Source organism: Pipra filicauda, unplaced genomic scaffold (genome assembly GCF_003945595.2).
Source record: "Pipra filicauda isolate LSUMZ 115617 unplaced genomic scaffold, ASM394559v2 scaffold4_size7858003_pilon, whole genome shotgun sequence".
Taxonomy (NCBI): domain Eukaryota; kingdom Metazoa; phylum Chordata; class Aves; order Passeriformes; family Pipridae; genus Pipra; species Pipra filicauda.
In genome coordinates this window covers 7,653,530-7,679,008 of record NW_024104643.1, presented here as the reverse complement: position 1 = coordinate 7,679,008, position 25,479 = coordinate 7,653,530, and the positions used below count along the sequence as shown (strand labels likewise).

Sequence of the window (25,479 nt, the reverse complement as noted above, 5' to 3'; positions counted from 1 at the left end):
AGCGAAGGCGAGACCAAGCAAGGAGACCCTTCCCTTCCCTCCGCCCCGGCCACTGGGAGGGCTCTGGGAGGGCGGGACGGGGGCGGACCCCACCCGGCGCCGCTGCCCGAACTCGCCCCGAGGCGCCTCCGCAACCAGCGGCATCTGCGCCCGGTCCCGCAGCATCCGCAGGGAGCACCCCCATGCAGCACCCACCTCGGCCCGCTCGGCGTTGGCAGAAGGGGCAGTAAATGGGGAAACCCCATGGGAGAAGATCCTCAAACCCCCTCCGGGAAGAGTGGGATGTCCTTGGAAAAAGGCTTTTTTTTTGTGTGTGTATTTTTTGTTGGTTGGTTGGTTGGTTTGGTTTGTTTGGTTGGGTTTTTTTTGGGGGGGGGGGGGGGGGGAGGAGGTTGGGGTTTTTTTTGGTTTTGTTTTGTTTTTTTTTCCAAATAAAGGAGCTGCGAAAATAAAGATGTGGGCAAACAGTTTTTATTTAAGAGCATACAGCTTTGGGCAAACATTTGGACACGTTCAGGGGATGGGGAGGGAAAGGCAAATACGGACAGGAGAGGTTTCATGGTTACTAGGGGCTGGTGTTACACAGCGTTCCCATGCAAGGCTCTGCAGGCACATGGCCTGCACGTGGGGAGCAGAGACAAACGTTTTTCACAATTGGCTCTGTGCTCTTTGGGATGTGACTTCCTAATTCAGGTCCTTTTTAAATAAAAAAAAAAAAAAAGAGTGTGTTGAATGTGTGCATCAATGCCAGGAGCACACAGCTGTTCTGATCACAGCCCAACACCTGGAAAAACCTTTAGGCCACAAAATGATGGCTCGTCACAGTCCTACCACCCTCCTTGTGGCTCCAACAACTGGTGAAATCAAGCTGCTGGTGAGTGCCTCTTTAGGCTGTAATCTAACCTTCCATCAGCCTGCCAGCTGTGCCAAAAAGCAGAGCCTGCATGGAAATGAGGGACATGCATGCTCGGGATCTGCTGAGGGCTTAATTATTTCTTATTAATTGGAGGTAGGCTTGCTTAATTTATTAGACCTGAGTCTTGAAAAGTTGTTTCCTACTTTGCAAACTGACAAGTTGAAGATCAGAAGAGTGCTAATTGGACTATAAGTATAATAATCCTTGGGCTGTACTGCATTTAAGTCCCAGTAAGAACCACTACAGAGAAAGATTGCTTTGATCTTTTTTGTTTGAAACCAAAGATTAGTAGTGTGAGCAGAGAGTATCACTGGTGCAGTTCTTGGTCCTTAAAAAAAGGGACTCATTCCTTTGAAGTGGAAGGGGAGCAGAATACACATCCAGGTGGTGGACAAGAAACTGGCTGCTGTCATTTATTTCATATTTAGCCTGTTAGTACTCTGAAAGTAGTTGTTGTGACCTCAGTGAGTGCTGGCTTAGTCTTGAGCGGGTTTCCTTCTCAAAGAATTCCCCTCCCTCTGTCATGCTGCAGTCGCTCTCACTGATGCCAAGCAGGATGGATGCTAAAAGCCATGAGACCATCTGCTTTATTTTCACCCTCTGGTGGTTCTCTGAGCTTTGCTCAGCTCCAGTTTCCTCCCCAAGACTGAAGCCAACAGTCCTCTGCTCTCCAGCCTCAGGGAGTCCAGGATTTTCACAGCTTTTTCATACAGCAAAGCAAACAGCTGAGCCATGTAGGTAATCAGATAGGACGGCAGCAGTAGAATCCTCAGGACATTAAAGAACTGGAGCAACAGGCAGACAAAGTTCCAGGTGAGAGAAGAAAACATGGTGCACAACAGCTGATGAAGAAAAGGAAGAACTGAATTATTATGGCAATGATGTTTTCAGAAGAGGTTCTATTTTCAGTGGAATAGACATAATTTTGAAATCACAAGTGCTTGTTCCCTTCCCTCATCCACCCTGCACAACCTGCAAGCCTTTCAGCATGGTATTATACCCCACAAGAGACCAGTTCAAGCTGCTGTGTTCAAGTCAATGCTTGTACGTGTGAAGAGCTCTAGGAGAATCAAATGGTACCTTAGACAAGTCCAAGCTCATTCTTAGCATTGTTAGCCTTTGAAAAATTAATTAAAAGGAAATTAAAAAAATTGTTACTACACCGACTTGGTACGGCCTTGGTGGTGTTAATAATGTTAAAAATGCTTTCACTTAGGGTATTGTTGATTCCATGCTAAAGCTCAGCATCAGGGTGTGTTAGTCAAAGAACTGCAGCAGTTTAAGGTGATTCCAGTCCTTAGCTAATCTAGCCTAAGCAAGGTTACCACTCCAGCAAAACTAGTGGAAGGAAACATGAGTGAGTACCTCAGTTGCTGCAATTCAAAAATCCCAGCAATGTAACTGAACAGACAGGACTGTGTATAGTGAGCGTGGAGCCACAGAGCAGCTTTCCCTTGTGAGCCCCTTCTACAAAGGAACAGACAGTCAGGGCACAGGGAAAGAGAAGACACACAAGACATCAAGCTCCTCCACTGTGTCAAATATATCTTTTGGGATTTGTGTAAAGCCTAAGAAGATTTGGACTGTTGTGTTTGCAAAGAGATTTCTCACTTCAGCTCTTATTGAACAAGTGAAATACATCCTATTTTTAGTCACATACTCCACTGTGAGAAATCTGAAGCAGCTTTTAAAAATACATAATATCAGCCATAAATACCACAAGAGTTTCTACGCACATTTGAGCTAAACTTCTTATCTTAGAGAAATAAGTAGCATTTTTTTGCTGTTTTAAATGCAATTCTCAAGGACTTTTAAACTATGCATACATACCTTGAAATAGATATACACACACATATTCATGATAGTAATTCTGCACAATTTTGTGTTACCTTTACCTTGTCTACATCAGGAGCCACTCCAAGTGGGGAAGACAGAATATAGAACCTCCTGTTAGTCATTAAGCAGACATAAACCAATCTTGCAGCTTTTTCTTACCCAAGAGACCGAGGAGTCAGGCAGAGGTGAAAAAAAAGTCGGAGCTGAGGCACAAAAGCAGTAGATATGCAAAGAGACAACCCAGTCACACTACTCACCATCATGATGTTACAGAAATTGCTCTTTTCAACATGGGAATATCTTATCTTCTGGCTCCGGGACCAGCTGTTTGAGGTCACAGCAAGAAGACTTTGCTTTTGGCTTTTTGGATTTGAGCTCAGATAAGCAGGCTTGGGCCTCAGCCTCCCCACAGAGTCACTGGGTTGGGACTCCTCTTGTGTCTCTGTACTGGAAGCATCACTCTGGTTGTCCTCCTCTGTTAGCTCATCTTCAAATATAGAGTCAGAATCAGGCTCATCAAAAGATTCTTTCTTTATCTTTTCTGTGCTGGGCATCTGTGCTAGAAATAGGTTTAAAAAGAACATGCAAAACAGCTGTATGTGACTTTTTCTCCCTGGCTGCAAGCCTTGCACGTTCCACCTGTGAGCTGGGCAAGGTTCCTCTGCACATTTTTCATCTGAAATAAAGGATTTCCAAACCCAACTAGACAATAAAAGGTTTATACAAGTGTTTGATTTCAACTAATTAACTCTTAATCAGCAACTATATTAAAGGAAGAGCTGAAACATCCATAACTTTTTATTTGTGCCTGCTGTAATCTAGCATAAAATAAGTGGATATGACTGAATTAGGAAGTTACTTAAAAGGGCACTGTTATCTTTCTCTCTTATGAGTAACTGGGAAATGCTTTAATGTTGTAATTCTGTAAATATGCTAGTATGTAAAAAGTTAGTAATGTGTCTAGTCTTACTGATTAAAATGCAATTTAAAGCATTTGTGGAAATTGTTGGAGGCCTGGTGCTAACAACAGTCGCTATAGGGCCAGAAATTGTGGAAGTAAATGTAACAAGAATATCCCAAAAATCTCATTCAAAGCATCAATAGATTCCAGAGTTACTCTGTCCAGACAAAAACCTGAGCAGATTTTTTTTTATCACTGATATTGAACTTACAATTCATTCCTTATCCAGGATTACTTATGATCCAGCATTAGAGCAAAGTAGCAAGGCTTTATCTTCATGAGTACATCGACAAGCTGATTATTAGTCTAAACCAAAAGCCTGTTATCATTTACTGACATGTTAGAAGTAAGAATCAGTGATGGATTGGGAAAAAAAAGAGCAAAATACACAAATAAATGAAAATGCATGACTTGCTCCCTTCAAAATTTTCTATCAGCCTCAGCATTGACAAAAGGACTCTTTACCAGCTTCCCCAGTAACACCCTGCACACCTCCCAAAAATAGAGGTGCCAGAGAACTATAATGTCGGAATTTAAAGTGCACAAAACTAGAGGGTTAGCTTTGCTTTCTGGGAGATTTCTTAAATAGAAATCTACAAAAAGTACTTGTCTTTTACCCTTCTTAAATCAAATTACCTTTGAGAAAAAGGGGGAGACTAAGGAATAGAAGGGTAAGGCAGCAGCTGGTCTTCCTATAAGCATCGTTAACAGAAAAGCATAATAATTTGTGTTTGCTTTTGTGCAAGTTTCGAGCTGGCTTCCCGCCAAGTCCCCCGAAACTCGACAACGAGGACCCGCCTCCCAGAGAGGGAAAAGAGAAAACAGAAACAAGCAGCCAAAGCTATAGCAAAAATATGTATATATATATATATATATATATATGTTTTATATATGAGACAGATACACAAAAGGAGAATACCACACACCGGGGGGGGGGGGAAAGGGGGGAAGGGAAGGGAGAAGGACAAAAAGGGGCAAGGACCGCACAAGTCAAACAACCAGCCGAAGGCAAATTAGCAAAAATCTCACCACTTCCCTTCGAACAGGCAGGATGGCTAGACACGGCCCTTGGCTCTCCCCTCACGGGTGGCAGATAACAGCAGTCACTGTAGGCCTCGGCTCCAGATAAGCCCGACCGAAACAGGGACCCACCGTTCTCGAACCTCGCCGGAAAGGAAGAGAGCGAACTATCTTATCCATGCCTTATTTATACCCTAGGTTACGTAAAGGAATAGCATGGAATACTTCCTTGGTCACCTTCCTAGTTCCTTCCTGGTTACAAGCTGGTTTCCAGGAAGGCCTAGACTGAAACCACCACATTCTCCACCCCTTATTCCATACTATTTCTTTACGCAACACCTGTATATTGTGTTCGTCTCTATCCCGCACATATACACATATACATATATAGTCCATGTTTATTTTTTCTCGAAGGCTGTCGTCTGTTATTGAAGATCAGCACCACCAGCAACTCGATTTGTGTTCTTGGCCTTTCGTCATAATCACAGTTCCGGTTTAGGGCTGGCTCATTGGTTTGGGCTGTGTCATCATCGGCCATCCTTGGATTCTCGTATCAGCTTTGTTCGGGTCTTTTTTTTTTTTCGTCTGGTGTCTGGTCTCCTGTAAAATACAACTCAAGGCACAGAATTAGTTTTTCCCCAGGCTTAGGTTTCCTTGAGGCACACATTGGATCTCTCCATCCTTCCTCATGACCCACCAGGTATATCCAGGTCCTTGAGCAAAGACAATCCCACGAATGGGTTTGTCTTGGCCTGAGGGAGGAGTGATCCAAACGGCCTTACCTAACACACCTTTTAGATGGATCGCTGGAACTTTGTCTCCATCTACAGTGTGGAGGGACTCTGCTTGGGCAGGACCAGCTCGGTTGACAGAGCCTCGGGTGTTGACTAGCCAGGTGGCCTTGGCTAAATTCTTGTCCCAATTTTTGTAAGTTCCCCCACCCAGTGCCTTTAGAGTCGTCTTCAACAGTCCATTACACCTTTCTACTTTTCCTGCAGCAGGTGCATGATATGGAATGTGATATACCCATTCAATACCATGCTCCTGTGCCCAAGTGGCCACTAGACTGTTTTTGAAATGAGTCCCGTTGTCTGACTCAATTCGCTCTGGAATGCCATGTCTCCACAGGACCTGCTTCTCAAGGCCTAGGATGGTGTTTCGGGCTGTTGCATGCGGTACCGAATATGTCTCCAACCATCCGGTGGTTGCTTCCACCATGGTAAGCACATAGCGTTTACCTTGGCGGGTCTGTGGCAATGTGATGTAATCAACCTGCCAGGCCTCTCCATACTTATACTTCTCCCAACGTCCACCATACCACAGGGGCTTAAACCTTTTTGCCTGTTTGATAGCAGCACAGGTTTCACAGTCACGGATAACCTGAGAGATAATATCTTTCGCTAAATCCACCCCTCGGTCTCGTGCCCATCTATGAGTGCCGTCTCGGCCCTGATGACCTGAAGCATCATGAGCCCATCGAGCTAGGAACAACTCTCCCTTCTGCTGCCAGTCTAGGTCTGCTTGCGAGACCTTGACCTGTGCAGCTCGGTCTGCTTGTTCGTTATTAGCATGTTCCTCATTAGCTCGCTTCTTGGACACATGGGCATCCACATGGCGGACTCTTACATTTAGTTTCTTCACTCTGGCAGCGATGTTTTGCCACAGATCAGCAGCCCAGATGGGTTTCCCTCTACGCCTCCAATTCATCTTTTTCCACCGGTCTAGCCATCCCCATAGGGCATTGGCTATCATCCACGAATCGGTGTACAGGTAGAGCCTTGGCCATCCTTCTCTCTCTGCAATATCTAGGGCCAATTGGACCGCTTTGAGTTCCGCAAACTGACTCGATTCGCCTTTACCTTCAGTGGCTTCCGACACTTGTCGGGTGGGACTCCAAACAGCTGCTTTCCACTTCCGGCTCCTCCCTACAATACGGCAGGAACCATCGGTGAAAAGGGCATAGCGTCTTTCTTCATCTGGCAGCTTATCATATGGCAGAGCCTCTTCAGCTCGACTCACTGGCTCTTCTTCTTCTTCTACCAGACTGAAGTTCCCACCTTCAGGCCAATTGGTTATGATTTCCAAAATGCCAGGGCGATTCGAGTTCCCGATTCGGACACGTTGCGTAATCAAAGCAATCCACTTGCTCCACGTGGCGTCGGTGGCATGATGCGTAGGGGGCACCTTCCCTTTGAACATCCAGCTCAACACTGGTAATCGGGGTGCCAGGAAGAGCTGTGCTTCAGTACCAATTACCTCTGAAGCTGCTCGTATGCCTTCATAGGCTGCTAAGATTTCCTTCTCCACAGGGGTGTAATTGGCCTCAGAACCTCTGTAGCTTCGGCTCCAGAAACCCAATGGTCGCCCTCTTGTCTCGCCAGGCACCTTTTGCCAGAGGCTCCAGGAGGGACCTTTATCTCCGGCTGCGGTGTAGAGCACATTCTTTACATCTGGTCCCGTTCTGACTGGTCCAAGAGCCACGGCATGTGCAATTTCTTGCTTGATTTGCCTGAAAGCTTGTTGTTGTTCAGGACCCCATTGGAAATTGTTCTTTTTACGGGTCACAAAGTAAAGAGGGCTCACAATCTGACTGTACTCTGGGATGTGCATCCTCCAAAAGCCTATTGCTCCCAGAAAAGCTTGGGTCTCTTTCTTGTTTGTGGGCGGAGCCATTGCTACAATCTTGTTGATTACGTCTGTTGGTATCTGACGTCGTCCATCTTGCCATTTCACCCCTAGGAATTGGATCTCTCGGGCAGGTCCCTTGACCTTGCTCTTCTTGATGGCGAAACCAGCATCGAGGAGAATCTGGATGATCGTCTGTCCTTTTTTGAAAACTTCTTCTGCTGTGTCCCCCCATACAATGATGTCATCGATGTACTGGATGTGTTCGGGAGCCTTACCCTTCTCTAGTGTGACCTGGATCAGTCCATGACAGATGGTTGGACTGTGTTTCCACCCCTGGGGCAGTCGATTCCAGGTGTATTGAACGCCCCTCCAGGTGAAAGCAAACTGTGGCCTGCACTCTACCGCTAAAGGAATGGAGAAAAACGCGTTGGCTATGTCGATGGTGGCGTACCACTTTGCTGTCTTAGACTCCAACTCGTATTGGAGCTCCAGCATATCTGGCACGGCAGCACTCAACGGTGGCGTAACTTCATTTAAGCCACGATAGTCCACAGTCAGTCTCCACTCTCCATCGGATTTACGCACAGGCCAGATGGGGCTGTTGAAGGGTGAATGGGTTCTGCTGACCACCCCTTGGCTCTCCAACTTTCGGATCATTTTATGGATAGGGATCACAGCATCTCGGTTTGTCCGATACTGTCGTCTGTGTACAGTTGTTGTGGCTATTGGCACTTCTTGATCTTCAACTCGCAGTAATCCTACAATGGAAGGGTCTTCTGAGAGGCCAGGAAGGGCAGACAGTTGCTTGGACTCCTCTTCAATCACCGAGGCTATACCAAAAGCCCACCGGTACCCTTTCGGGTCCTTGAAGTATCCTCTTCTTAGGTAGTCCATACCAAGGATGCAAGGGGCTTCTGGCCCCGTCACAATGGGACGCTTTTCCCATTGATCTCCCGTCAAGCTCATGTCCGCCTCTACTACTGACAATTCTTGAGACCCTCCGGTCACTCCAGAAATAGTAACAGTCTCGGTACTCTTATACTCCGAAGGCATTACAGTACACTGGGCTCCAGTATCTATCAAGGCCTGGTATCTCTGTGGATCCGATGTGCCAGGCCATCGAACCCACACAGCCCAGTAAACTCGATTATCTTCTTGGTCCCTCTCCTTCTCCTGGCAGAAGGCAGGGCCCCTCTACTGGTCTTGATCAGAACATTCGTCGTCAGAGTTTGACTTTGACTTCTTAGACTTTTTGCTGTTGTCGAAGTGGACCTCCATCTTCTCGTGTTTTGGCAATCGCAGTTTCTCTTCTAAGAAGTCTCCGTCTACTACATAGACAACTTTCTTGTCAGTCTTCTTTCGCTTCAGCTCCCTCACTCTAGCTTCAAGCTTAGAAGTGGGTTCACCATCCCACTTCTTCATGTTTTCTCCTTTACTACGAAGGTATGCCCATAGTTGGTTACGTGACCAACGCTTAGAGTTCTCTTTCCTTCGACGCGTGAATGACAGGGACCGTGAGCGAGATCGAGACCAGGATCGAGGTCTAGGCCGAGGTCGTCTTTGCCGGTCCCACTGTGATCTTCCCATTGGCCTTTCTTGGTAATCTCTATACCTTCTGTCCTCTCTGTCTCTAAGGTCATCCTCATATCTGGAATATTCATAATCTCTCTCCATTCTTTCCCTATCGTAGGTGCGTTGGTACAGGGGATTGAAGGAGTCTTCCATATTTTCCTCTATGGTTCTTATCCAAGCACACATAGTGTCCACGCTTGGTTCCTCCATCTTTGGATTATATACGGGTATCAAGCAAGAAATATATGGTTTAGGGGCACCTTGAATTACCTTTTTCCACATTGGTTGCGTGCAGGGAACATTCTCAGGAACTTGGACGTCATAATAATCTGGATCAGAATAGATGATCTCCAGCATGGCCAATTCCCGTAGGTATTGGATGCCTTCTTCTGCGGTCCTCCACCTTCTTGAAGAACTCTTCAGGGACTCCTTAAATGGGTATTTCACTCTCACCGCGTGGAGGATTCGGAGCCAAAGGCTGGATGCCATTTTCTCCCTCCCCATTTCTTGTTCTATCACAGGGTCTCGAGCAATGGATCCCAATTGTCGTGCTTCATCACCTTCAATTACATGACTATCAGCTCCCTTGTCCCAGCATCGCACCAGCCAGGTGAGGACTTCTTCACCAGGCAAGCGCATATAATCTCTCCGTAAATCTCGAAGCTCTCTTGTGGTCAGTGATTGTGTAATTTCGCTTTCTCGCATTATTTCTTGTCCATCTCTCCCACGTAGAATCTTTTCCACCTCTCTCTTTACTCTTCCACTCCTACGTGGGACTGCTCCCGCTTCCTCCCTATATCTCTCATGTGGAGGTAGAGACTGGGCATGCCGTGGGGATAAGCTTCTATATTGTTCACGCTGTGGAGATGGATTTCCACGCCGTTCATACCGTGGGGATGGACTCCTACGCCGTTCACGCCGCGGAGATGGACTTCTGCGCCGTTCACGCCGCGGAGATGGACTTCTATGCCATTCATGCCATGGGGATGGACTCCTGCGTCATTCGCGATACCCCGCGGGTGGAGGTAGTGAGTAATCTTTCGCGTGCTGAGATAAGGGCCTCCTCCTCCAGTCATTCACACCTCCAAGCGAAGGTTGGGTCTGGAGGGGTAGGGATAATTCCCGCTCCAATTGAGGGGGATGCTTTGGCTCCTTCTTTGCGTCTTTTGTAACACTGAATGTGTAGTCAGGATATAAATCATCAAGCGACAATATACCACCGGCCATTTGTACTGTTGCTTTCTTTTCTCTTGATGCTATTCTGTATTCCTTTGGGCGTGCCCCTAGTTCCTTTGGACGTGCTCCTTCCCATGTAGCCGTTTCTTTCTCTCTGGTAGCTACTTCTTCTCTTCCAATCGCTCCTTCCTCAGTCACAACCACTTCTTCCTCTCTCGCAGTCGCGCCTTCATCACTTGCTGTTGCTCCTTCTCCCATTGCTGCCGCTCCTTCATCTACTACATCCTCTGTTCCTTCTTCTTCTTCTTCTTCTTCCCTTTCTTCTGTGCGTTCTGGTTGCGGAGATGGATCCGTAAGTTCCTTGATCTCCCTTACCCACGTCTTCTTCTTCTCCATAGGGGCAATGATGACCTTCCGGTTCTTAGCTTGAGTCCCGGTTCTAGTGGACTTAGTAGAAATGGCATTGACTTCAAGTTGTGTTTGGACCCCAACATCTGTAGACCTAATAGGGACATCACTGGTTTCAAGTGGCGTGGTTTGGGTCTCTGTGTCGACCTTAACCCTTTGAAGGTGGTCTATGGCAGCTCGATAAGCATTAGCCAGGCCCCAGCACAAAGCGGAGAATTGCATATTTGGATCTTTGTAGGAAAAACACCCTTCTGCCAAACAGTGGGCCATCTCACCAGAATCAAACATTTGTTCTGGTGTGAACTCCCAGTTAATGGGGGGTGACACATGTCCTACTAATCTACCGAAATCTCCCCAAGCTCCATGCCACCCGGGGACTGGCCTGTCTGCAGCCCTTTCCAAAGTTCCAGCGAGTCCCTTTGAGGTGTGATCTTTCCTACAAGAGGGAAAGCAACGGAACCCCATTCTTCCAAGTTTAAGGAGCACTTCCAGTACCTTTATCAATGACAGTACTGTTGCAATAAGATTTATATAGTAATTAGAGCCGATTTTAACCATGGGGATCTCCTTTACCAAACCTTCGATGTCAAAATTAAAGGATGGAAGCAATTCGTTCCATCCATCCTCAAGGTCTGGACGTCTCCCTATAGAGTAGCCTAACACAGGTGTAAAGATGGCTAGAGTTATAAGACAAATTAATGGAATAGCCATTGTTTTTGTTATTATTTCTTCTTGTTCTTAAAACAACCCTTTGTTTATATAAACAAAGCTTCCTTGGCTGCTTTCCCAGACCTGTTCCCAAAACAATAGATTGGTTGCAAAACAACACCGAGCTTGGCTGTCTTCCCGGAAAATGTTTATCAAAACAAGCCAAACTTAACCAAAATATCCCACTTCTGACACCAAGAATGTTGTGCAAGTTTCGAGCTGGCTTCCCGCCAAGTCCCCCGAAACTCGACAACGAGGACCCGCCTCCCAGAGAGGGAAAAGAGAAAACAGAAACAAGCAGCCAAAGCTATAGCAAAAATATGTATATATATATATATATATATGTTTTATATATGAGACAGATACACAAAAGGAGAATACCACACACCGGGGGGGGGGGGAAGGGGGGAAGGGAAGGGAGAAGGACAAAAAGGGGCAAGGACCGCACAAGTCAAACAACCAGCCGAAGGCAAATTAGCAAAAATCTCACCACTTCCCTTCGAACAGGCAGGATGGCTAGACACGGCCCTTGGCTCTCCCCTCACGGGTGGCAGATAACAGCAGTCACTGTAGGCCTCGGCTCCAGATAAGCCCGACCGAAACAGGGACCCACCGTTCTCGAACCTCGCCGGAAAGGAAGAGAGCGAACTATCTTATCCATGCCTTATTTATACCCTAGGTTACGTAAAGGAATAGCATGGAATACTTCCTTGGTCACCTTCCTAGTTCCTTCCTGGTTACAAGCTGGTTTCCAGGAAGGCCTAGACTGAAACCACCACAGCTTTTCCATATATTACCAGCAGTACTAAGAAACCTTTCAGTTTCTTTCTGTGACAAGTGTCATTAACCTAAAAATAGCTAGCAGAGTGTTTTAAAGGTGAAGCTAATAGATAAATGCTTTATGCAGAAGCATTTTATGTGATCAATAGCCGAACTTACCTTCATTAAGTAGAAGCTGTAGCCAGATGATCATGATGATCAACAGCATTACAAATGGCAAACAGAACCAGAAGAAAAGCAGAGGAAAGGTCAGCTCATTCACCAGAGGAACCAGGGGATACCTCATAGCTTGCTTCGGGTTACACTAAATTCAGAGCAGCTCATCTGCTCTGGTTTCTAACCACCTTTTAGTAACTCATTGCAGCACTATTAACGACAAGAAAATGAGTGATATATCAGCATGGTTAGCAAAGGCAACAGTCCTGTGCTAGGGAGGGAGCAGTGGGGATTAAATACAGCATAAGAAGAACTGAGAAAACATCTGATTTGATTGGCCTTCCTTCAGCTGCTATTTAAAGGAAGCTTTCAAGGCTTATGTTAAAACAGTAGTTAAAGATCTGGTCATGTTTGTGGATATAGGGGAGATAACCAAGCACTTTAGCCAGACTCAGTAGCCAAGGTTGCTTTTGAGAATGCAATAAAACAGAGCCAACCCTCCACAGATGGGTAGAGGATGAAGAGGTAAAAATTACTTCTCCCAGGCTCCTGTTTGACATAGAGCACAAATATGTCCTGTATTAATATAACTCTATTTTTAGCCAACTCTGTATGCCTCCACCTATTAGTTAATCCTTTAGGAAAATAAACCTTTGTATTTTAATTGCCTATCTCCCTTACATCCAAAAAAGGCAACTAGTGTGTTTCATAGGACATATGTCTACAAATGTATTGCTTAAGAGTAAAGGAGTTCAGTAGGGATCAAAGCAGGAACCAGATAAGTGACTTGATAACTTGATATTCATCACACTGTGTGTTTCTCCTTCAATAAAATAAAACCATTATCTATTGCTTACCTCACAGAGAGTTGTTTGGCTAAATTAATTGTTTGTGTAGCTCTCAGTGGAAGAGAGCAGTGATGTAAGTGCACATTACAAATGATTGCATGCATTAATGTTCTTGCTTGTGTGCATGTGTTTGTTTTTATGTAGTAACAGCTCCTCGAAATGAGCCTTTTAATCCCAAAATCTAAATGAACTCCGCAAATTCTTATTAATTCACATTAATAACACCTCTGCATGATAAAAGAAAGCTATTATCTCTGCTTTGTGCATTGGGTAAACAAGTGAGAAAAGCCATTAATGCCCTGAGCTTCAAGGATGCTCAATATTTGAGTCCTCATTTCGCACAGTATGGGTGGCAGGTTGGGGGCATCTTTGAAAACCAGGCTGTCAGTGATTTGTCTACAGATGCAGTGCCAAAATGGGTGGAAAGGAGCTGAATCCTGAAGCTGTGATGTGTTTCATTTTAGTGGTAAAGTGTTTCTCTTACTCACATCACCGGGACCCCTTGGGGTCCACACAGGCTCTCACCGAGCTGAGCCAGCCTGGGACCCCTTGTCCTTGTGGCAGGATTAATCCCATCCTGTGAGCCCACCTCCCTGGGGAACGGGGGAGTGAGAATAAGGGGGAAATGCCTTCACTATTTCCCATATCTCTGGAGAGGCTGGTGGGACAGGAGTGGGTCTCTCAGCAGCCTGGGCTGTGTCAGTGACCTCCCGGGTGGGTGGCACAGCCCAGAGCCACGGGGTTTCACCTCCATGCAGACACTGGGGAGGTTTCACAGTCCAGGTTTAAAGGATGGCAGTCTCTGTGTGAAAGTGAGATGGGGTACAGCCCACCCTGTGAGGTGGTGGTGTTGTCCACAAAATTGGATTCTTTACCAGGTGTGCAACAAGACAACCATTACACATTTGAGAGAGACACTGAGTATTTATTTCAGAGCTGTGCAAGCCTGGGTGCTCAGTGTGTTCCACAAATCCAGCACACCCCACTGGACTTTCTGTGGCATTCTTTATAATTAATTTTTTATAATTTATTTATTTATAATTTTTATTTATTTATTTATAATTAATTTTAATTCAGAGTTAGTAACTTTCCAAGTACAGATGCCCTATTATGATTGGTTAGTAATTTCCATACGAGTTATGTAACCCCAGCTAACTTTTCCACATGCTCGGGGGAGGGTCTTCACCTGGGCAGGGGTCTTTTTGACATGTAGGTATGATTTTTAGTATTACAATGAAGATAGTTCAGCTATAGGGCACATGGACCTTGAGTATTTTGCTGAGTTAGCAGTGTATACATAGACATGCATCAACATCTTGATTTACTACATCCTTAAAGCTTGGTAGTTCCAGAATGTCAATGAGAGGTGATGTTCCTGCTACCTGTTCCACTGATTAGGTCTCCTTTCATGGAATTACAGAATAGCTGGGGTTGGAAGGGATCTCTGGATATCATCCAGTCCAAACCCCTACCAAGGCAGGGTCACCTGGAGCAGGGAGACTCCACACCCTCCATGGGCAACTGTTCCATTGCTCTGCCACCCTCAGTGGAAAGAAGTTCTTCCTCATGTTGAGGTGAAACTTCTTGTGTTTTAGTTTATGGCCATTGCTCCTCGTCCTGTTGCTGGGCACCACTGAACGGAGTCTGGCACCATCCTCTTGGCACCTGCCTTGGAGATATGTGCATTAATGAGATCCCTTTGCAGTCTTTTCCGGACTAAACAGGCTCAGCTCCTGCAGTCTTTCCACATTAGCAAGATGCTCCAGACCCCTCATCATCTTTGTGGCCTGTCCTGGACCCACAGCAACCTTGCAGTATCTGAAGGGGGCCTACAGGAAAGCCAGAGAAGGACTGTTCATCAGGAACTGTAGCAACAGGACAAGGAGTAATGGGTACAAACTGAAAGAGGGGAAAATTGGGTTAGATATTAGGAAGAAATTATTTACTGTGAGGGTAAGACACTGGTACAGGTTTAGATTAAATACTCACAAAATCACAGAATATTCTGGATTGGAAGGGACCCACAAGGATCATCAAGAACACCCCATCCCTGGAAGTGTCCAAGGCCAGGTTGGAACTGGCTTGGAGCAACCCGGGCTAGTGGAAGGTGTCCCTGCTCAGGGCAGGGGGTGTGCTAGGATGATCTTTAAAGTCCATTCCAACTCCTTAACACTCTTATGATTCTGTGCTGGCTGCTGCCTGTCCCACCGCTCAGGTCTCCTTCCTTGCTGATTAGGCTCGAAAGCACACAAAAATCTCACACCAAGGAACGCCCTGATTTAAGATAATAAGGTAATTCTGACATTTCGTAGCGGCGGCGGTCCCGGAACCCCCGCGCGCTGCCGCGTTCCCGGCCGGACGCAGGCCCGCCATGGCGGCGCCCACACGGGTGTTCGCGTTCCGGGACGCGCGCTGGGCCCCGGACCCGGTGCTGGCTCCGAGCGCGGCCGTGCGGAGCCCTCAGCCTGTGCCGCTGGTCATTGACAACGGCTCCTTCCAGACGCGGGCGGGATGGGGCTGCCTGGATCCCGCCGTGCCCGCCGAGCCGCTGCTGCGGTTCCGCTCGCTGGCGGCGCGGAGCCGCGGGGCCCGCGGCGGGGCCGGCGCCGAGACCCAGGTGGGCAACGACCTGGGCAGCCCCGAGCCCCTGCGGTGGCTGCTGCGCTCGCCCTTCGACCGCAACGTGCCCGTCCAGCTGGAGCTGCAGGAGCTGCTCCTGGACCACGTCTTCCAGCGCCTCGGCGTCTCCTCGCAGGTAACGCCGGGCCGGGGCTAGAGCCGCCCGGGAATCGTGGAATGCTTTGGGTTGGAAGGGACCTTAAAGCTCATCTCGTTCCACCCTCTGCCACAGGCAGGGACACCTTCCACTAGCCCAGGTTGCTCCAAGCCCCGTCCAACCTGGCCTTGAACACTTCCAGGGATGGGGCAGCCACAGCTTCACTGGGCAACCTGTGCCAGGGCCTCGCCACCCTCATAGGCAAGAATTTTTTTTCCCTGATATTTAATCTAATTCTACTCTCTTTCAATTTGAAGCCATTTCCCCTTGCCATGTCACTCCAGGCTTCTGTAAATAGTCTTGCCTTATCTTTCCTGTAAGTTCCTTCAGGGCCGGCCCCGGGGAGGGGGGGTCTGGGTGGAGGGGGAGGTTCCACCTTAACATGGGGAAGAACTTCTTTACTGAGCAGTGACCGATCACTGAACAGATTGACCAGAGAGGCTGTGGAGTTTCCCACATTGGAAATATTCCAGAATCATCTGGACACAGTCCTGTGCCGTGTACTCTGAGATGACTCTGCTTGAGCAGGGAGGTTGGACCAGATAACTCACTGTGGTCCCTTCCAAGCTGGACCATTCTGGGATTTTGGGAGGTTGTGGCTGGTCCGTAGTGGGAATTTGGAGGTCTAGAATTTCCTCTGGCTCTCCTGGGATATGTTGTCCCCCTCCTCACAGATAGTCACAGCCTGGGTAGACAGTGAGGTGAACCTGGCTGGGCAAGGTGTGCCCCAGAGGGGTCTTCGAAGCTCTGCTATGCTATGCTGTTAATTTCTTCATGGTTTTGTGGTGAAGCAGAAGGGGAGGATTCAGCTGCAGGGTGAAAGGCTTGGACTGCAGTGTCCTGTCAGATCATGCCTGAGAACTTGCATCCAGGATCAGCTTTTGAGAAGGACATAAACATTATTGGTGTTGTGTAGGGCTCTTACTAGTAGTGCTTATTGACCACGTGTACTTCCAGCTATGTTGAGAGTTGATCCTCAGGCCATGGAGCCTTTTGCCTACGTGACAACACAAGTATGAAAACTTTACCCAGTGTTGAACTAAACTTCCAGTGGTTTTCTCTCGCACTTCACCTTCTCATTGCATAGATTTTGGTTACTTAGATTTTTAATAATTTGTATATGCTTTTAGAAGTCCATTCTCCTCCACCATTAGGAATTTATTCTTTGGTTGAATTAACATTAACATCTTTTTTCCCCTTTAAGCACTAGATATAATTTAGCTTACGTGATTAATAGCCTGCACATAAAGTGCTTTCTCATGGCTGTTTTGAAGGAGTTCTTGCTGGTGTTCAAAAGAAGAAGCAAGGATGATTGTGTTTTCCCTTCATACCTTTGTTATTATTCTTTTCCCTTGTCTCTTCCAGGGTTGTGTTGATCACCCAATTGTTCTGACAGAAGCAGTGTGCAACCCTCTGTATTCAAGGCAAATGATGTCCGAGCTCCTCTTCGAGTGCTATCAAGTGCCAAAAGTGTCCTATGGTGTGGACAGCCTGTACAGTTTTTACCACAATAGGAGGCAGAAGTGGCCCTGCAGTGGTTTGGTGATATCCTCAGGATATCAGTGTACACACATTTTGCCAGTCTTAGAAGGCAGGTGAGTTCTTGGTGTCTTAAGTGCAGCCTCTCTTTGTCAGGCATTGGCTTTTCAAGTGGTGCAGCTATCCATTTTTCCAGCACTGAGTATTCCAACCCTGCAGTATTAACTCCTACCAGGTCTTAATTTATACTGATGACTTAAAATCAGGTCTGCAGATTTTACAAGGTTCTGTTGAATTTTGAATTGAAGAAGCAGTACTGTCTTTGTATTTTTAGTTGCTACTCATGCCAAAATTTTTACTTTCAAAAGTAGAAGGGGATATCTGCTCCAAGTGAAATCAGGCATTAAAAAACATAGGTTTTAAAGCAGCTTTGGGACAAAATAAAGTGCTCTGTGAGAGTTCTGCAGTTCTTGAGGCTTTTATGATTCTAGTTATTCAGCTACATTGCTCTACTTTCTCTTTTTTCTTTTTCTTCTTTTTTTTGAATCACTACTGCAGGCAATGGCTTTATTAGATCTGATAAATGCTTCGTGTTTTCAAGGGTTACACCTGGCCAACTGTAAAATGTTGCAAAGGTTAAAGAACTACTTTTAGCTCTGCTAACCATCACTTCCCTTGTTAAAACAGAATTATTTAATATTTTGGGTTTTTTTAAAGCAGAACTGAGCCTTTCAGAAAATATCTGCAGTAAACACAGCAGTGATTATGTTGTCTGAGAAAAGCAGGTGTGTTAGGTTCTGTGGTAACTGAATCTTGAAATATCTATCTATGAATATTCATCTGTCTACTTCTCCGTATGAGAAATTAAATAATACTGAAGTAAGCAGGAGGTGTGTTTTATGTGGATTTCTTGTGGATTTCTCCAGTCTGAGCTGTGTCTCTTTGCATTTTGAGGCTGGATGCCAAGAACTGCAAGCGCATCAACCTGGGGGGGTGCCAGGCTGCCGTGTACCTGCAGCGGCTCCTGCAGCTCAAATATCCCGGGCATTTCGCAGCCATCACGCTCAGCCGGATGGAGGAAATCCTGCACGAGCACAGCTACATTGCAGAGGACTACATAGAAGGTAAAATCAGAGTAATTTACTGCCAGATAGTGTTCATCCACACTTAGTTTGTCGTCTATATCCCTTGTTTTGGGATATCAAGTTGGCTGGGATTCTACCAGAAATACTCTACCACTGTATTGCTATCTTTGTAGCTGTCTTTCTCGTAACCTGCCTCATGCTTAACAATGGTTTCAAATTTAAAATTAAGAAATAAAATTGAACTACTACCAAAAATAATCTGTATTAATTCAAATTTATCTGTGAATAAAAATTGGGATTGTTTCAGAGGACAATAATTTAAAATGAGCTTATTATTTACTTTATACTTCTAAAACCCTTTTAAATTGGTTAGGATTTCTACGTCTAGCTGCATTTCTTATCGGCATTAAGGTTTCCAAAATTGCAGAGGACATTTGTCATGACTTTTTGTGAATTCCTTAAGTTTTACAATTTTCACGGTAAGTAAGTAAGTGTCATCTAAGTAGTGGTTGAAGAGAAGTGCGTTCTTAAATTTGTCACTTGTGAAGGAGCCTGCAGGAGTCCTTAAAAATGTGTGAGAGCTCCTCTTGGAAGGAGAGAAGAGACTTTAGTGTGCACTTCCACTTGTTAGTGCTTTGTGTTTCCTGGAGATCAGAGCATGAAGAAGCACCTGCACTGAGTATGTGACCAGAGGGTAGTGCTCAGAGGGAGTAGCCAAGCATGGGGGCAACTGCCAAGAGGTGACAAAATTTTAGGCTGGACTATTTCTGCTTTCTTTCATCACCTTTCATCCTCTGTGTACATGGAGTGTGTACAACATATGAATCATCGTCTTCAGCTGACAAAACAGTTATCTTCCTTTCAAAACACGCAGAGCTCCAGAAGTGGCGGTGCCCAGAGTACTATGAGAACAATGTGCACAAGATGCAGCTGCCTTTCTCCAACAAGCTGCTGGGGAGCACTCTTACATCCGAGGAAAAGCAGGAGAAAAGGCAGCAGCAGTTGCGGCGGCTTCAGGAACTCAATGCACGTCGTCGAGAAGAGAAGCTGCAGCTTGACCAGGAGAGGCTGGACAGGTTGCTGTATGTACAGGTAACCAAGGCAAAGTTTTCATGTGATATTTTGGGAGGAGGGCAGGCTGCCATTGGAGCTGCATCAGAAGGTCACGTGTCATTGCAAAGAACCTATGACTGTCCTGGGTGTTTTCTGATAGGAGCTTGCCAAGGTTACTTGTGAGATAACAGGGAGAGACTACTGATGTAGAGGGTGCTTTCAGGTTCTGAACAGCACTTTGTTTGGGAAATATTTTGAATGCTGCCAAAGTGTGTACATGGTAATATCTAGTAATGAAGGCAGAGTGTCTGTGCACGCACAGTTGACAGATAGTTGTGATTACCCTGTCTTGGTCATCACATCTCATCTGTCTGCAGGAACTTTTAGAAGATGGTCAGATGGATCAATTCCACAAAGCTTTGGTGGAGCTGAACATGGACTCTGCAGAAGAACTTCAGTCTTACATCAGCAAATTGAGTGTGTCTGTTGAACAAACAAAGCAGAAAATCCTACAGTCAGAAGTCAATATTGAAGTAGATGTTGTGGACAGCAAGCCAGAGGTATGATGTTTTGACCAAGTTAATCCCTATTTATCTTTGAGAGAATTAAATTTCTGTGCTTGAAAATGTGTCCCTTCAGACTTCTAGTGGTGAACTAAGCTTTTAACACGCTGCAAGTCATTGTCAAGTTGGCAACTGCTTCTCTCTTTTCAGAGAGAATATCCTGAGACAACTATCCTTAATTATTAGTAGCCTTCTATTAATGATACAGAAGAACCCATCAAGCTTTTTCTTAAAAACACTATTTGTTTTTCTTTCTGTTCTTCCCTTTCAGATGCAGAGAACTTTATGGTTAAACAACCAACCTTTTGCTTTCATGCTGGCTTTTTTTGGTGCAATTAAGCAGTCTGTTCTGTTTTGTTTACTTAATGAAAGGTTAATTGCTACACTTGGTTGTTGAAGTTGTCTTGAGGATGAGAAGCTTGTTTGTCTGCTTTGCCAGACTAACACAGGCCTAGCACACAGCAGCTGTTTCTAAGAGGTGGTCTAAGGTGTTTGTGCATGTGCTTATAATTGCCTTTCAAGTCACATAAAACAGAGCTTTTTTAGTTATGGCAGCCTTTGCTCAGGAAAAAAGGCAGAGAGAAAAACAGAAAATTAAAGCATAGAGGAGAGAGAAGCTGTGGCTGCCCCATCCCTGGAAGTGTTCAAGGCCAGGTTGGATGGGGCTTGGAACAACCTGGTCTAGTGGAAGGTGTCCCTGCCCATGGCAGGGAGATGGAACGAGATGAGCTTTGAGGTCTGTTCCAAACCAAACCATTTTGGGATTCTGTGATTATCAGTAGAGTTTGTGTAACAATCAAAATGATTGTGTTTGAGCAAAATTCAGGGAGATGATGGGCTTACCATTTTGGTAAAACATCCTTCTGCCTTCTATCAAGAGAAATTGTTCTAGAAAGAAGATAATTGAAAGACTATCAGTTTCTTGTAATTTTGCTCAGTGGTTATGCCTAAATTCCAGCATGGATCCCACACTCCTCTTTACTAGGTGTAACCACAGACCTTGGAATGAATCCACAAGTCTTTTTGTTTGGTCTTTGCCTTGTGAGAGCACCTACAATTATCACCAAATCCATTTTTTAGACAGGCCATCCTTCTGGCATGTAAAGGAGTCTAAAAGCTAATTATGTTGTCCCAGGGTCTGTGCCAAGTCTCCAGCAGAATTCAGTGTTTCTGATTTTTTTTTTTTTTTAAGATGTAAAAAGAAATGGATTTAGCAAAGCATAAGTGGTGGAGAGAACTTGAGGTGACTGCATTTGTTTGCTGTAACAATGAACTCTGCTCAAACTTCAGTTTGAGTAATTGCTTCTATTTAAGTGAATATAAAATAGATACTTAAGAATGTTTAAAGGATCTAGTTTTAGCTCATCCTGCTAGATGAGCTTTCTAGTCGTTGCAGCAAATATTTCAAGTTTAAAATAACCAAAATAAATATTTAGCAACAAAATCCTAAAGGTAATATCGTAACACAAAAAATAAAGAAGATAATTAAGACGCTGTTGCAAGCTCACAACAGGAGTCCTGTAGGATTTTGAGTGATGCTTTTCATTAGGAAAGTGCTTCACATCTGTGTAAAATATAAAGGGGTTTTGGTGCATCCCATAAGCAAATGGTAGGTGGTTGAAACTGTCAGAAATTGTGTGGTGGCTTTGTAGCTAGCAAATATTTGTTTTCCAGTCCCACACAAACAAAACAGGGAATTTAATGGTAATTATAGTGGAGTTAGAGATGCTGGGAGAACACCAAGTTTTCACCAGTATAAAAAGCTATTTTACCAGGTTTTAATATGTTATGTTTAGGACATGGCTGCCTGGGATCCTGGCACACTAAGGCCTTGATTTTTGAGCTAGCATTGTGACAAATTTATTGGAAGTGTTTGATTTTTGTGCTTTGAGTGAGTGTCTGTCCTAACTTCTACTTTCTGGGCATATTTGTTTTCAGGCATGTTAAAAAGTTGAGATTTGAGGAAATTGGCCCTGAGTTTTCCAAATGTGACACGTGAAATGCAGTCACACGTGTGCCCAGCACACCTGACCTAACCTACCATAATACACCTTCTCTGTTTCCAGACTCCTGATTTGGATCCATTGGGCAGTGAACAGTCACTGGAGGATATGGAAAGTATTAATGAATTTGAACCTTTATTTGCTGAGGAACAGCCTGAAGTTGAGAAGCCTGTTGCTGCAGTACAGGTTTGATTTCTGTGTCTATACCTCGTGCCAGAGGTTTCTGCATCCCAGTTGTCCAGCAGGTTTGCTAACATTTTTCCCAATGCAAACATTGTTTGCCTGCTCTTGGAAGAGATTCTTAAACTACCTGAACAGGACATTGAGAGGAGAAGTCCTTGCAGTCTTAGCTGGTGGTTTAGACCATGAATATACCCACTTGGTTCACTCTGCAGCCAATGTCTGTTGTAGCAGTGCCATGTTATTAGGAAAAAAAAAGTCCTGCTCAAGGTTTTTTTGTCTATGATCCATAACTGATATCTCATCCCAGTGGACACAGCTTCTAACTTTGAGGTAGAGCCTTAGTGGCACAATGGAGAGTAAATTATAGGAAAAGTCCAGCTTCCTTGGTCTTCTGGAACCTTTTACATCATTCTCTTTCTCTATGAGAGCATTACCATCTGCTTTTTGTACAGAATTGTTTGGAAACTTTTCTTATTCTAGAATATTACTGTTCTTTAACATAATTACCCACTACTTCTCAATCTCATCTTTTCAAAGCCCGTGTTTAACCTGGCAGAGTACCACCAGCTTTTCCTTGGCACTGAAAGAATCAGGGCTCCAGAAATTGTCTTCCAGCCCTCCCTAATAGGAGAAGATCAGGCTGGTATAGCAGAAACCATGCAATATGTCCTTGAGAGGTAAGTTTACAAACCTGCTTACTTCAGATATCAGCTTTTGAAATACTCCTTATTTAGCAATAATTTGAGAAAATGTGTTGGAATAGTTCTTTTTGGCGGGGTGGAGCATTGCAGAATAGACATGTCTTCATGTTCTGAAAGTCACAGGTAACTCTGCTTGTCTTAAGTCAGTGGATCTATAAATTTTTTTGATCAGTTACCCCATCAGTGAAAAATTTTTGAGCACACACCTCTAATAGATATGTCTTTATAAATTACATACAGGTACTACTGAACTGATACAGAGGGAAACAACAAACCCTTGTAAATATCCATCCCATGCAACAGTGAGCTGGCAGTCTCTGGTTTTGGGAGACCAAAATCAGAGGTAACATTTTAAAGTTATGATATGCGCACACTTGCTGGACATTTCCAGACAAATTAGCGCTGGCAAGATTTCACCCCTGAACTGTATGAACACGGGAGATTGCATTTTCTGAAAGATAAGAATTCCAGCCCTAGAAAGAAGGTAGAAATTCTGTTGTTGATTTATGGAGTACAGTCCACTGAGTGCTTTCAGGGTTTTCTTCTGCCACCCCTTGAATTTCCAGAAAACAGAGTTTTTCATGCTAGGAAAATGAAGGAAGTTTCTCCGTTAGTCCTGAGGCAAGGTATTAGTACTCCTCAGAGCTGTTACAGTTCACAGGGAAGATGTCCTTGAGAAAGGCTGAAGTTGTTTTTGTTCCTCGTAGGTACTCAAAGGAGCAACAAGCTGTTCTTGTCCAGAATGTTTTTCTCACTGGTGGAAATATGATGTACCCTGGACTGAAAGCCAGAGTCCAGAAGGAACTCCTGGAAATGAGGCCATTCCAGTCATCTTTTCAGGTGTGTGTGTTGACATTATGTTTGTGTGATCAACCTGTTGATTTGGGTTCAGAAGTCATTGGGGTTGGGTGAGGTGCAGAGCAGGTGTCCTTAGAGCATGGGAATGGAGTGTTTTATGACAAGACACTGCAGACAGCTGTTTTGACCTGAGAAGGTACAGGTTAAGCAAAGATACAGTTGCTCTTTCTGAAGTCAGTAGAAAGAGTAGGGAAGATGCCTTGGAACAGGAAAATCTGCTTCTGCTAAAGGACCGAGCACACAGAAGCATGTTTGGCTGGAAGTTTTCAGATTGATTTCTTAGGAGTTGATTCCAAGGTGAAAATGCACTTCAAACCCTTTCCTAACTTCCTATTCTTCCCCAGAGACACTGAGTAATCAGCTCAGACTTCTGAAGCTCAGTGGTTTGTCTTTACCACTGCAGTCAGGGTAAAAAGGCCTTTATCTCTGCAATCAGGGTAAAAAGACCTTTCTCTCCTGTGCTGAATTGACATTGCTATTCTGTTTTCCTTCCATCAGGTTCACCTTGCTTCCAGCCCTGTTTTGGATGCCTGGTATGGGGCTAGGGACTGGGCAGTGGAATACATGAACCGTGAGGAAGGCTGGATAACCAAGAAGGACTATGAAGAAAAAGGGGGAGAATACCTCAAGGAACACTGTGCTTCCAATGTCTATGTCCCCATTCGCCTTCCCAAGCAGGCCCCACGGGCAGCAGAGGTGGCGGCGCCCAGCAGAACATTGGCCTCGGGCACAGGGGAGCAGGGATAGCCCTGTCCTTGGCACTGACCAGGTGTGCAGGAGGGCACACCTCGTCCCTGGTGCTCTGGAGCGCTGGGACTCCATCCAGGCCCTTGGAGGAGGAGGAGGACAGGCCATGCTGGCTGTCACCTGGCATGGTTGGAGCGCTCCCAGAGCGCTCGGTGCTGCTCACACACAGCAGCACGGAGAGAGGAAACACCATCTACAGTCTCGTAGTAAGACTCAGGGGGTTTTGAGAGTGTATGTTTTACAGTTTTTTAAAATTTTATTAAATGTCCTGGTTTTATACTGGTTTTATTTCTTGATCCTGCAGCGGGGCTGTATGGACCAAGGCAGCCCAGCAGGGGTCCCCCTCGCTCATTGCAGCGATCCCCTGTCGGGACATGTCGGGCAGGACCGAGGGGCTGAGCTTGGCCTTCTCTCCTGCTCTATGGCCTGTTCGATCTCCTTCGTGCTACAGGCGTTCTGCTAAAGCACCACCCAGTAGGTGGTTTCATTGATGTCAGTGATGATATCGATGACTTGGTTGAAACTGGAGAACTGGTCACATAAAGGCACAACCTTCCATAAAGCACAGTCCAGAGGGACTGCCAGGTCTTGTGCAGCCCTGGAGTGGTTTTACAGCAGTAGTGCTGAGCGGGGCAGCTCTTTGATGGGACTGTTTGATCAAAAGTTGATTTAGCAATAAAGCAAAATTTTTGCTTTACCACTAATTTATGTGTTTCAGCGATTTGACTCTTTAGAGACTACAGCATTGGCTGTACCTTGCTTACAAACGCAGGTTTGCAGCCAGATCCCTGTCCTGGTGTACAATGTATTCCAGCTTAAATTTGACTGAGGATTCAGTTGTTGCACTGAACAACTTGCAGTTGCATTCCCAAAAGAATAGTCAATACTTAATGTTGAACTGAAACCTGAGGAGACTCCATCCCTTTGGCAAAAGCTGGAAAAGGTAAGACTATAGGGAAAATATCCAGATCGTATCACTGCTATAAAAAGGTGTAGAGGTGGTGATGTACTGTCCTTGAGGG

General features: G+C 45.3%; 2 protein-coding genes across 2 annotated transcripts; one reads left to right on the top strand and one right to left on the bottom strand.

Annotated features, from left to right (window-relative positions):
• Positions 1–455: 455 nt before the first annotated feature.
• Positions 456–15,591, bottom strand: ADIG (adipogenin). Its single transcript, XM_027711617.2, has 4 exons — positions 15,313–15,591; positions 12,165–12,371; positions 3,010–3,311; positions 456–1,758 (listed from the first exon to the last, which is right to left on the bottom strand). Exons 2-4 carry the CDS (start codon positions 12,289–12,291, stop codon positions 1,510–1,512), a joined length of 678 nt encoding a protein of 225 aa, XP_027567418.1. The 5' UTR covers positions 12,292–12,371; positions 15,313–15,591; the 3' UTR covers positions 456–1,509.
• ACTR5 (actin related protein 5) lies at positions 15,355–25,161 on the top strand. Its single transcript, XM_027711615.2, has 9 exons — positions 15,355–15,764; positions 17,151–17,380; positions 18,219–18,388; positions 19,224–19,441; positions 19,780–19,962; positions 22,032–22,154; positions 22,689–22,828; positions 23,560–23,692; positions 24,209–25,161. Exons 1-9 carry the CDS (start codon positions 15,381–15,383, stop codon positions 24,455–24,457), a joined length of 1,830 nt encoding a protein of 609 aa, XP_027567416.1. The 5' UTR covers positions 15,355–15,380; the 3' UTR covers positions 24,458–25,161.
• The last annotated feature ends 318 nt before the right edge of the window (positions 25,162–25,479 follow it).

What these genes read in the sequence shown, in the direction of transcription:
- ADIG (XM_027711617.2), bottom strand. Translation starts at nt 12,291, where the DNA reads ATGAGGTATCCCCTGGTTCCTCTGGTGAATGAGCTGACCTTTCCTCTG. An exon ending in ACAGCTTCTACTTAATGAAG is followed by an intron (nt 3,312 to 12,164) that starts GTAAGTTCGGCT and finishes ACCTATTTCTAG; the next exon opens with CACAGATGCCCAGCACAGAA. An exon ending in ATTTCTGTAACATCATGATG is followed by an intron (nt 1,759 to 3,009) that starts GTGAGTAGTGTG and finishes TTTCTTCATCAG; the next exon opens with CTGTTGTGCACCATGTTTTC.
- ACTR5 (XM_027711615.2), top strand. Translation starts at nt 15,381, where the DNA reads ATGGCGGCGCCCACACGGGTGTTCGCGTTCCGGGACGCGCGCTGGGCC. An exon ending in TGCAGAGGACTACATAGAAG is followed by an intron (nt 18,389 to 19,223) that starts GTAAAATCAGAG and finishes CAAAACACGCAG; the next exon opens with AGCTCCAGAAGTGGCGGTGC. An exon ending in TTGTGGACAGCAAGCCAGAG is followed by an intron (nt 19,963 to 22,031) that starts GTATGATGTTTT and finishes CTCTGTTTCCAG; the next exon opens with ACTCCTGATTTGGATCCATT.